The 12993-nt window shown below is 31.3% G+C and overlaps 1 protein-coding gene across 1 annotated transcript in view; it reads right to left on the bottom strand.

The window, feature by feature from the left end:
- Positions 1 to 1185: 1185 nt before the first annotated feature.
- Positions 1186 to 12993, bottom strand: part of LOC149835279 (putative pentatricopeptide repeat-containing protein At3g23330) — a 29466-nt gene continuing 17658 nt past the window's right edge. Inside the window, exon 3 of the mRNA XM_090009552.1 lies at positions 1186 to 1332. Coding sequence (XP_089865678.1) covers positions 1186 to 1332 — 147 coding nt within the window. The remainder of the gene's footprint in view (positions 1333 to 12993) is intronic.

Raw genomic sequence — 12993 nt, 5'->3', positions numbered from 1 at the left:
TATTACATATTTAGTACTTGTAGACTAAGCTCGTTGAAGGTTATAGTCTTACTAATATATTATTTTTGTAGCCCTGGATGTGGGAGCATATTGTCGCCTTATGTCCTCAGTGTGGCTCTAAGGTTTGCGGTTTTCTCAAGATCGGCCAGTGGGCTTCAATAAATGTCAAGGAGGAAAATGCTCAGTTCATTTTAGATGGAGTGTAATTAAATAAGGTAAATGACTTAAAATCGTTGTAATATTTAGCATTCTTAAGTAATCATCGCTTTAGAATTTTGTCTTCCTTAGTATAAATCATTATCTCTTTAGCTTCTAACTTTTATTAGCTTAAATCATTATAATGTTTAGCATTCTTAAGTAATCATTGCTTTAGGATTTTGTCTTTCTTAGTACAAATCATTATCTTCTTAGTATCTAACTTTCATTAGCGTAAATCATTATAATGTTTAGCATTCTTAAGTAGTCATCACTTTAGGATTTTGTCTTCTTTAGTACAAATTGTTATCGCATTAGCATCTAACTTTTATTAACGCAAATCGTTATAATGTTTAGCGTTCTTAAGTAATCATCGCTTTAGGATTTTGTCTTTCTTAGTACAAATTGTTATCTCCTTAGCATATAACTTTCATTAGCGTAAATATGTATAATGTTTAGCATTCTTAAGTAATCATTGCTTTAGGATTTTTCCTTCCTTAGTACAAATCATTATCTCCTTAGCATTTAACTTTCATTAACGTAAATCGTTATAATGTTTAGCATTTTTAAGTAATCATCACTTTAGGATTTTGTCTTCCTTTGTATAAATCGTTATCACATTCATCATTTTGCATAAATAATTATGTCTATATCTAAACCATAATCTCGATTGTACAGGTTGTCTGGAGACTGTATGGAGATGAGGAGGATGAGGACAAAGAAGTTGTTGCTGTGGTTGTGAGACTGTTTGTCTACGATATTTGGCTCTTTAGCAAATGTGAAGCTGAGTTACAACATGGTAGTTGAGTACTCCTACAAGATGGCTTGGGACAGTCGGTACCAAAAGTGCCTATGTTATTGAGAAGAAAGATGAATAGTGGTGGGGGCCAGGAACGTGAATTGGCACGAACGCTTTAAGAAACAATTGGATGGCTGGAACAAAGGAGGTGTTTGTGCCATACCATATGATTATATACAACCCCAACTATTTCAAACAATATTGGCAACCCATGCGTCGAAATTGACAGATTGAGGAAAAGCAACCTGAAAGTAAGGACACTCTTGTTCCTGAGTATGTCGTCTTCCAGCATAGACGTGACGTCCATCATGTTCCTTTGGCACTTCCTGCGATTTCCCCTATTGCAGTACATAATAAGGAGTAAACACAACTCCTAAAGGAGAATGTATTGTTCAACAAAAGGTTAGCGATGCTAGAGAGGGAGAATAAGGAGTTACGAAAGGATGTACAGAATTTGGGGAGACAAATTGGGTCACTGGTTGAGATGATTACCAGTGGGTTTAATAAGATCAAGGAAATGAAGAGGTCACCGAATAAGGAGACTCCACCAAGGCAAAGAAAGAGATGATTTGTATGTCCATCTGAGTCGTCAAGTGCTAGTGAATAAACATATGTGATTTGTGTATCCCAATAATTCTATGTTGTAATTCTATCATTCTTTGTTGTAATGATATAATTCTTTCCTTAATAAGTGTAACACAGAAGTGCCACTGAAAAATCGACAACACTACATAAACTTAGGTTTGTAATAATATAATTCCTTCATGATTTGTACTTACGTTTGCTAAATCGTATATCAATCACTGGCTTAGGGTTTATTATGTATCGTGATTCTTGTGATAGTGATTACTATGTATAGCAATTATGAAGTTATCATGATTTGTACTTACGTTTGCTAAATCGTATAGCGATTACTAGTTTTGAATTTATTTTGTATAGTGATTCCTGTAATAGCGATTACTCAGTATAGTAATTATGAAGTTACCATGATTTATACTTATGTTTGTTAAATTGTATAGCGATTACTGGTTTAGGGTTTATTATTTATAGTGTTTCTTGTGATAGTAATTACTTAGTATAGCGATTACTCAGTATAGCGATTATACAGTTACCATGATTTGTACTTATGTTTGCTAAATCATATAGCGATTACTGGTTTAGGGTTTATTATTTATAGCATTTTTTGTGATAGTGATTACTTAGTATAGTGATTAATATGTATAGTGATTATGAAGTTACCACGATTTGTACTTACATTTGCTAAATCGTATAGTGATTACTAATTTTGAGTTTATTATGTATAGTGATTCTAGTAATAGCGATTACTAGGTATAGCGATTATGAAGTTACCACGATTTGTACTTAGGTTTGCTCAACCGTTAAGCGATTACTCGTTTACGGTTTATTATTTGTAGTGTTTCTTTTAAGTGCAAGGAACGTCACATAACATTAGTTTAGGGTCTAGAGTTTAGGGAAACGTCACCTGACACACTATTGATGTTATGCGACGTGCCATTCATTTACACGTACTAACGTTGTTTCGATGATACTAGCAAATGAAACAACATCTTTTAATTAATGCAAAATGTAACTTATTTATTTATTATATTTTTTAGCATGATTTTTGAAAATGGGTTGGACGTGAAACGACGTGAAATGAAACATCGCTTAACTTCAGTAGTGTGTTCTGCAAGGAACACAAGATGTTTCCTTTAAGAGCAAGGAACAAGCGACATTTCATTTTCTTGCTTCGTGAGCAACGAACAGAAAAATTGACATTTCATTTAACCACCATTGTCACAAAAACTGTATCGATGTCAAAGAAGGATGTTGCGATTCAGTTGAACATCCACAAAAAAGGGTACCTTCGACTTCTTTAACCTGCTTAATCTCTTTTATGTCGTTTATAGTTCGTTTACTGAATATAATGCTAAGTTTCTTTATTGAATATTCATCTAATTTCAGTGCAACGTCCATAAAACAAGGTGCCAGAAAACTCAGCAAAGTGCTCGAAGAGAACATCGACCAGATGCGAGATGAATTTGCAAAAGGATACACTATCACTAATTTTGTATGTATGAAACCACTATCAGTTATACATTTATGTATGTCATGGTCGCGTATACTAACAAGTGCATATTTGTTGTATAAATAGACTATACACAATTTCGTCATCTATATTCAAAGCAAGGGATTAACCGTCGGTCTATGTCGTCATCCCTTATTTTATGGTATATCGGTTATCTTATATGTTTATTTTTTTTATTTAATAATATACCTGCATATTTTAAACTTACTATTATTACTATTTTGATCAATAGAGTATCGTCTATCGAATGTCATATGTGGTTGGATTTCTAGATGGACTACAATACTACGGTGACGATGACCAAATGGCAGACTTTTCGTCAAGTAAAAAGGTTTGTGACCATATCGATTTGTAAGATGTTTAATCTATTTAAGATCTTGTTTCGATTCTTAATATCGATTTTTAAGCTATCAATAGGAATTTGCATATAGATTTAATATATTGTTTTGATTCTTAATATCGATTTATATGTTGATTCTAAATATCGATTTAAGATGTTGTTTTGATTCTTAATATTGATTTAAGATATTATTTTGATTCTAAATATCGATTTTTAAGATATCCATACGAATTTCCAAATCGATTTAAGATATTGTTCTGAATCTTAATATCGATTTATATGTTGATTCTTGATATCGATTTAAGATATTGTTTATTGATTTTTATGCTGATTCTTAATATCTATTTTAAGCTATCAATAGGAATGTCCATATCGATTTAAGATATTGTTCTGATTCTTAATATCGATTTCTATATTGATTCCTAATATCGATTTAAGATATTGTTTTGATTCTTAATATCAATTTATATGTTGATTCCAAATATCGATTTAAGATGTTGTTTTGATTCTTAATATCGATTTAAGATATTGTTTTGATTCTAAATATTGATTTTTAAGATATAAATATGAATTTATAAATCGATTTAAGATATTATTCTGAATTTTAATAATGTTTTCTATGTTGATTCTTGATATTGATTTAAGATATTATTTTGATTCTTAATATTAATTTCTATGCTGATTCTTAATATCTATTTTAATCTATCAATAGGAATTTCCATATTGATTTAAGATATTGTTTTGATTCTTAATATCAATTTCTATATTGATTCCTAATATCGATTTAAGATATTATTTTGATTCTTAATATCAATTTATATGCTGATTCTTAACATTGATTTTCATATATTGATTCCTACATTATGGCAATCAGAAAAGCATTGGATCTTATACATGTTGGATGTACAAAAATAAAAAATATGGTTATACAACTTCTTAGACTATAACATTAGTGTAGATCGTGACATTGTGCATTTGGTAATTTTCTAGTGTATTTGGTAATTTTCTATCTATAAGATTACTGTATCTTCTATCGTGGCCCGAAATTTACTTTTACATAAACCATAGGTTGGATTTTTTAGAGACATGTTGAGTGTCGACATTGGCCTGTAAAGGCTTTACGTCGTAGAGGATGCTCCTTTACAAAATAATGGAATCGATTGTGGCATCTTTGTAATGAAGTATATTGATATACTATGGACGAGCACCATAATTCACCCTTGTATGTTGTACACTTAAACATGTTTTATTATCCTATATTATTGCTGACTATACTTCTATATTGGTCTGACTTTCAAATTTTTTTTAGGATGATATACCTGGATTCCGCACAAAACTATGCAAAAAATTGATGGATTTTCTAATTGCGAAAGATACAAAACCCAAGACTACAAGATTACCTAGAAAGCAATGAAGGACGCAAGGCCCCCAGGAGTAAGAGGAAGTCGTTTTAAACGTCTACCTGTTATCAAGGATAACGTGAAGAGGGTTATGTTCTACTGCTGAGAGAGAGGTAACAATTTTTGGTTCAACATTCAATTTCCCGAATATGACAATTTTTTTGTGTACAGACATTTATAACAGATTTTGTAGACTATGTATACAAATTTTGTAAGACTATGTATAAAATTCACATTGATCCATAAACCAAAATTATGCACCTGGCACACGTGTGTTGAATACGCAAATCGCCACCTCGATCACGCAAATCGCAACAATGTCAATTCTGCATGCACATATTTCAAAATCATAATACAAATATATTGCAAATCGATATATCTTACAAATAAATATAATATTATATAATATATTATAAATTGTTTTTTAATATCAATTTATATTTTGATTCTTAATATCAATTTTTAAGCTATTAATAAAATTTTCCCTCTCAACTTTTAAGATATTTTATCATCGATTTGCAGATATTGCTTCCTAACACGATGTCTACTATAAATTTATAGGATATTATATCAATTTTTGTGAGATATTGTTTTGTTTGTTAATATTGATTTGTAATATATTATGTTGAATATGTATATCGATTTGTAAGATATTATGTGTTTTCTAGTATCGATTTTTGAGATATTGTTTTGTTTGTTAATATCGATTTATAATATATTATGCTGAATTGTCGTATATCGATTTGTAAGATGTTATGTGTTTTCTAGTATCGATTTGTGAGATATTGTTTTGGTTGTTAATATCAATTTATAATATATTATGTTGAATTGTCGTATATCGATTTGTAAGATATGTATTTTCTAGTATCGATTTGTGAGATATTGTTTTGGTTGTTAATATCAATTTATAATATATTATGTTGAATTGTCGTATATCGATTTGTAAGATATTATGTATTTTCTAGTATCGATTTGTGAGATATTGTTTTGATTGTTAATATCGATTTATAATATATTATGCTGAATTGCCGTAAATTGATTTGAAAGATAATATGTTAAATTGCCGTATATCGATTTGTAAGATATCAAGCCAAAGAGAAGTGAAAATTCTTACCAGCTTTCTTAGAAATGAAAACTTTATAGTCATTAATTGATGAAATAAGGAAAGGTTCATCAGCGAGTTCAATCTTTGGCTTCTTAATGTCAGTCTGATTACTGTTTTTGTCAACACACCATCTCTTTTCTCAAGCAAATGAATGAGGTGAAACTGCCTCTGCAACCCGCCTTTTTTAGAATGAAGCTTCCCGATATGGCAAGCACAGAAGAGATGCTGATGGCTCCTGCAATCTCATAGACCGCCTTCTTGGAGGCTCCTCCAACACGGGTCTCCTTGACAACAAGGCTTTATGGTACGACAATCTTGGAGGAGAAGACTGGAGTGGGGAAGATGGAGGCTCCTCCAATTTCAACTGCAACCGCCTTCTTGGTGGGGTTGGCTCCTCTAGCATTGGTTTCTTTGACGATGTAAGTGTGTCGCGATAAGACAACAGTGGAAAAGAGGGTGGAGAAGATGGGGGTTCCTCGATTCTTACCCGTGACCACGTCAATGGCACTCCGTATTCAAAATCACTACAAACTACAGAAACCATGCAAAAAAGGTTGACAATACACTACAAACTAAAAGCCACGCAGATGAACAAATGCATTGAGCTGACCATGTTCTAATTCACTATACCTCACATGCATTGTCATTGTCGTCCTCCTTTTCACCTCCTTCCTGATCAAAGGTTAGACACGATCAAAGCCCAAACAAAACCAAAACAATATCTTACAAATTGACACTAGAAAACACATAATATCTTATGTTGTTTTGTTTGTTAATATCGATTTATAATATATTATACTGAATTGTCATATATTGATTTGTAAGATATTATGTTGAATTGCCGTATATCGATTTGTAAGATATTATGTATTTTCTAGTATCGATTTGTGAGATATTGTAACTTCATAAATCATAAAAATATATGGTTACACGAAACTCGCCGAGATGATAAATCATATATTATGTGTTTTCTCAAAACATGCAGGTTTGTGAGATATTGTTTTGTTTGTTAATATCATTTTATAATATATTATGTTGAATTGCCATATATCGATTTGTAACATATTATGTATTTTTTAGTGACAATTTTTGAGATATTGTTTTGGTTGTTAATATCAATTTATAATATATTATATTGAATTGTCGTATATCGATTTGTAAGATGTTATGTGTTTCTGGTGTTAATTTGTTAGATATTGTTTTGTTTGTTAACATCGATTTGTAATATATTATGTTGAATTGCCGTATATCGATTTGTAAGATATTATGTTGAATTGCCGTATATCGATTTTTAAGATATTATGTGTTTTCTAATATCGATTTGTGAGATATTGTAACTTCATAAATCATAAAAGCACATGGTTACACAAAACTCATCGAGATGGCAAATCATATATTATGTGTTTTCTCCGAACAAGCAGGTTTATAAGATATTGTTTTGTTTGTTAATATCGATTTGTAATATATTATGTTGAATTACCGTATATCGATTTATAATATATTATGTGTTTTCTAGTGACTATTTATGAGATATTGTTTTGGTTGTTAATATCGATTTGTAATATATTATGTTGAATTGATGTATATTAATTTGTAAGATGTTATGCATTTTCTAGTGTCGATTTGTGAGATATTGTTTTGTTTGTTAATATCGATTTGTAATATATTATGTTGAATTATTGTATATTGATTTATAACATATTATGTGTTTTCTAGTGACAATTTATGATATATTATTTTGGTTGTTAATATTGATTTATAATATATTATGCTGAATTATCGTATATCGATTTATAAGATGTTATGTGTTTTCTAGTGTCGATTTGTGAGATATTGTATTGTTCGTTAATATCGAATTGTAATATATTATGTTGAATTGTCGTAAATCGATTTGTAAGATGTTATGTGTTTTCTAGTGTCGATTTGTGAGATATTGTTTTGTTTGTTAATATCGATTTGTAATATATTATGCTGAAATGTCGTATATCAATTTGTAAGATATTATGTGTTTTCTAATGTCGATTTGTGAGATATTGTTTTGTTTGTTAATATAGATTTATAAATTATTATGCTGAATTGCCGTATATAGATTTGTAAGATATTATGTGTTTTCTAGTGTCGAGTTTTATGATATTTGTAGTATGATTTTTATTGTAGAATTACAACAAAGAATTATAATATTACAACAAAGAATTATAGATTTATAACAAAAAATTATAGAATTACAACAAAGAATTATCAATTTATAACAAAGAATTATAGAATTACAACAAAGAATTATAGAATGCTAAACATTACAACGATTTACACTAATAAAAGTTAAATGCTATAACTATTTTGTAGCTGAAGAATCCACACGTGATTCCTGTGTTGTGTTGCTCACTTTTGAATTGAACTAAGTTTGTCATTAAACAGAACAATATCAGGCACTATATTAAGTTCAACAAAAAATGCAAACATCCTCTCAAAATTGTTATATACCGAAAGACTTGTCAAACTCATGCCATCATTTCACTCAAACAGGTCGGGAGGATTGCAGGTTCTAATGTTGTAATGCACGTCTGTAGGGTATTGTTGTATGTTGAAAATTACACAAGTTAGATATTGATAAGTTGCATGTATTATAATTTATATGGGAAGTAATATACTGTATTACATACCTGTTCATGCGAAGGGCTTGGTTGCTTAGGGGTTGGTTGTTTCTTAGACATTTTCTTACAAACCAATTCCAGTGCACCCTTTGTCCTCCGATGACTGCGATTAGAGGCAGGTTTCCTTTTGATACCCTTCACTAGATGAATATTTCTATCATAATCTACAAGGTTTACTTTTGACTTGTCAAAGATGATGTTGACGCTTCGGTGCAACTTATCATAAGGGTCAGGGGAAGCGTGATTTTCACCTACGTTGTTCGATACTGTTTTCTTAAATTGGTCTTCATGAGCTGCAACAGACTCATGGTGAATTAACTACACTTTTTCAAGTAATTCTCTTGACACTTTTCTCATACATACATATGCTTCTTCGCTTTTCGATGTCAAATCTACAACATGCATAAATGACCTACATAGTTACTAGTAACGGGAGGCTATGTGGCACTTCTCATCAACACCAGATGAACTGACATTATTTGTATCCAGCAGTTCAATCTTTGTTTATTTCATTCATCTTTTCATTATATATGACTTAGGTATTTCTTGTATCTTCTCTTGATTAAGTGTCTTTAGTGTATGACGACATAAAATACCTTTGAATTCAAACATTTTGCTCGTACATTCAACTGTTTTGTTGTCAACATTGTATGTAATATGTGCTTCTTTCTTTTTTTGTTGCTCTTCGCCCTCCCATACAATATGGTATTTGTTTATATTCTCATATTGCATATATCCTTCTATGTTGCAATTTATGACCTGTATAACCTCCTTCTTAGTTCATTCAAATACAGTTAGTGTATACAGATCTGCAGATCGCGTCAATATTTTTATGCCCAAAGTTACAAGACGGGTGTTGAAGCATTTCACATCTTGTTCAAGCTCATTCTGTCTAAGACTGTCTACAAATAATTCATATTGTTCTATGAAGTGAAATATTGTTAAACATGAATACAAGGTTTTTTCAATATGGCATGAATAGATTCAGCTCTTTGTGTGCTTATCATACCTGCACAAAAGTATTGTCTTCTATATGCCAATACCCACTTCTCTTTGTCTGTATATAAATTTTGTAACCACACACAGTCTTCAAGGTCGTACATCTAAATTATTTGCTCACAATCAGACATAAAAGTGACCTCGTCTGTGCTCTCAAGTACACACTTTCTAAACTTTTTATCAAACCATGTTTTCTGATTAAAATGTGTCTTATGTTCTTTGCTGCATTTTGAAAGATATACCACAAACATAAGCGATGATGTGCATATGGTCATACATGAGTCACTATATCCGCAATTGCATGATCACCATCTGTAAGTACAGCTCTAGGGTGCTTCTCATTCATTGCTTGTGTAAATACTCTGAACAACCACTCAAAGGTTTCCTTGGTCTGGTCATACAAAAAAGTGTCGCCTAATATGAAACTCTATGAGTGATGATTCACTCTGACAAACTGCGTAAATAGCCATTGTTCCGTATTATTCTTCACTGTCGTATAAAAAATAAGCACATCATTGAAGCATTCATAATCTATTCTTGACTTTGAATCTGCCCAAAACATATTCACAGCATACCCATCTTCATCCAGTTGCATTGCACTAAAGAAACCAGGGTCATTGCTTGAATTCTTCTATAGGTAATCAACCAAAGAACATATTTCTCCATTCTTTATGTTGTCTAACCTTTTCCTTCTCAAATGATTTCTTAGATCCATAGGTGTGAATGGTACATTCTTGCGACCACCATCTATGTGTGTGCACAAATTATGTATTCCTTGGTGCAATGTCAGCACTATCAGCTATTTCAGCAATTACAACATGCACTTTAGTTACTTTACGATGTGACCTTAACATAGGAGTCATAAATGAAAGGACTAATTCATGGTTATGATATTGATTAAAGTACGAACTACATATTTCCTATTCGAAAGTCTTCTTAACACCATTCTCGTTGGACAACCATATCTTGAATCTAACTTGCTCCTTATTGGATTTCCACTTGACTTCTTTTAATCTTGATTACAACAAACATATGCCTTTCTCACCACGACACCCCATGCATTTTTTGCCCAAGAATACCTTCTAACACTGAAGCCAAGTTTTAAGGCATAATCATTGTAAAATTTGTATGCAGCTTCATCATTATTAAACTGCATTCCCTCTACCGGAACAGAGTCAAGTGTACTATCATGTAGACTTGAGGTGCCTACACTTTTGTCAAGTGCACAATCATTATCGTCTACCTCATTATTGAATTGCATTTCGTCTGCTAGAATATTCAAGTCAAGAGTGAATCCAATGCATGCACCCTTCTTACCATGTGCATCATTAGTGCACATATTCACTTCTTCAGGTGCGCCAATAGTACTGATGTTCGTTGCTCCATGACTTTCTAGTGATTGAGATACATCATCTTCACTGGAACTAGTTGATATGCTAAACACTGTCATGAGAAAAATATCAATTTGTGTTAGCCAGTGCATACATTTACTATGATTTATTCAAGATGCATATAACAACGACTACCGATTAGTTAAGCAAGTCAAAGAAATGATTGAATGAATCACAGTATCAAAGCAACAACATAATAGCTTACAAATAGATAATAACAAACAAAATCATATCTCACAAATCGATACTAGAAAACACATAATATCTTATAAATCGATATCGATAATTCAATATAATATATTACAAATCGGTATACAACAATTCACCATAATATCCTACAAATCGATATACGACAATTCAGCATAATATATTACAAATCGATATTAACCAGTTACTATATCTCACAAATCGACACTAGAAAATACATAATATTTCACAAATCGATAAACGACAATTCAACATAATATATTACAAATCGATATTAACAAACAAAACAATATCTCACAAATCAACACTGAAAAACACATAATATCTTACAAATCGATATACAGAAATTCAACATAATATATTATAAATCGAGATTAACAACCAAAATAATATTTCATAAATCGATACTAGAAAACACATAATATTTTACAAATCGATATATGGCAATTCAACATACTATATTACAAATTGATATTAACAAACAAAACAATATCTCATAAATCGACACTAGAAAACACATAATATCTTCAAAATTGATATACGACAATTCAGCATAATATATTACAAATTGATATTAACAAACAAAACAATATCACCAAATCAACACTATAAAACACATAATATCTTATAAATCGATATACGGCAATTCAGCATAATATATTACAAATCGATATTAACAAACAAAACAATATCTCACAAATTGACACTAGAAAACACATAATATCTTACAAATTGATATACAACAATTCAATATAATATATTACAAATCGATATTAACAAACAAAACAATATCTCACAAATCGACACTACAAAATACATAATATCTTATAAATCGATATATGACAATTCAGCATAATATATTACAAATCAATATTAACAAACAAAACAATATCTCAAAAATTGATATATGTGTTACTACAACCGCGATTTGCGTTATATTGCATATACTGAGTGAATGGACGATACCGAATAGGGTAGAGTCCCTTGCTCGCATCTGTAACCAAGCATTCTTGTCAACAGGTCTCAGCGTCTTACAAATATCTTCAAGTTTTCAATCGTTGAAACGATAAAATCTACCTGCAATAACAAAACAATGCCTTAATGATACTCATGCAGCCATATGTTCTTCAACAATAGCATGATGACATGGAAAGGTACTCACCACGCTTTAATGGCACTTGTTGGAATGTTTGTGCATCATTGCTTTTTTTCATACTGCCTAACAAAAATGAGGAAGAAGAGATGACTGTAAAAAGAGATGGCTGACAAATCCCTCTATGACGCCCACCAATGATCAAACCAGTCGTTCGATTTATAGTTATCTTGATGAGGTAGGAACGAACCTAGGAATATTTTCTATCTAACACAAGGCAGGAACGGGAAGGTGACCATGTGTTGTAACACAAGCTAAAAACAAAGGCGGAATGTGCAAATTTATTTACGAGGAGTCGGAGGACATTTCCGTCCAATGCATATCTATCTTATGGGAGGACATTTTCATCAAAAGCATATCTACCTTTTTTATATGTTATTTTATTATAAAGTCATCATGAACAACATTGGCATATGAATTATCGTGGGTCCCAAGATATTCCTCTATACACACTGGAACACGTAAATTTGTGTTCTGGGGAGAACACACAACACCCAGCTACTCATGCCAGTTGGCACATGACAATGTGAAAGCAAAGTAACCATGTTCCTATTTTTCTTAGGCATACATGAATCTTAAAAATTACACTAAATTTTTCTCCCAGTGTTCGAGTTTTTACTAGTACTTTTCAACTGCTTTCTGATTCTACATGACCAAAAAGGCC

The sequence above is a fragment of the Nuphar pumila genome, chromosome 6 (genome assembly GCF_984573655.1).
Source record: "Nuphar pumila chromosome 6, dmNupPumi1.hap1.1, whole genome shotgun sequence".
Lineage (NCBI taxonomy): Eukaryota > Viridiplantae > Streptophyta > Magnoliopsida > Nymphaeales > Nymphaeaceae > Nuphar > Nuphar pumila.
Note: the sequence above shows the minus strand (reverse complement) of the source record. Positions and strands in the feature narration are given on the sequence as shown.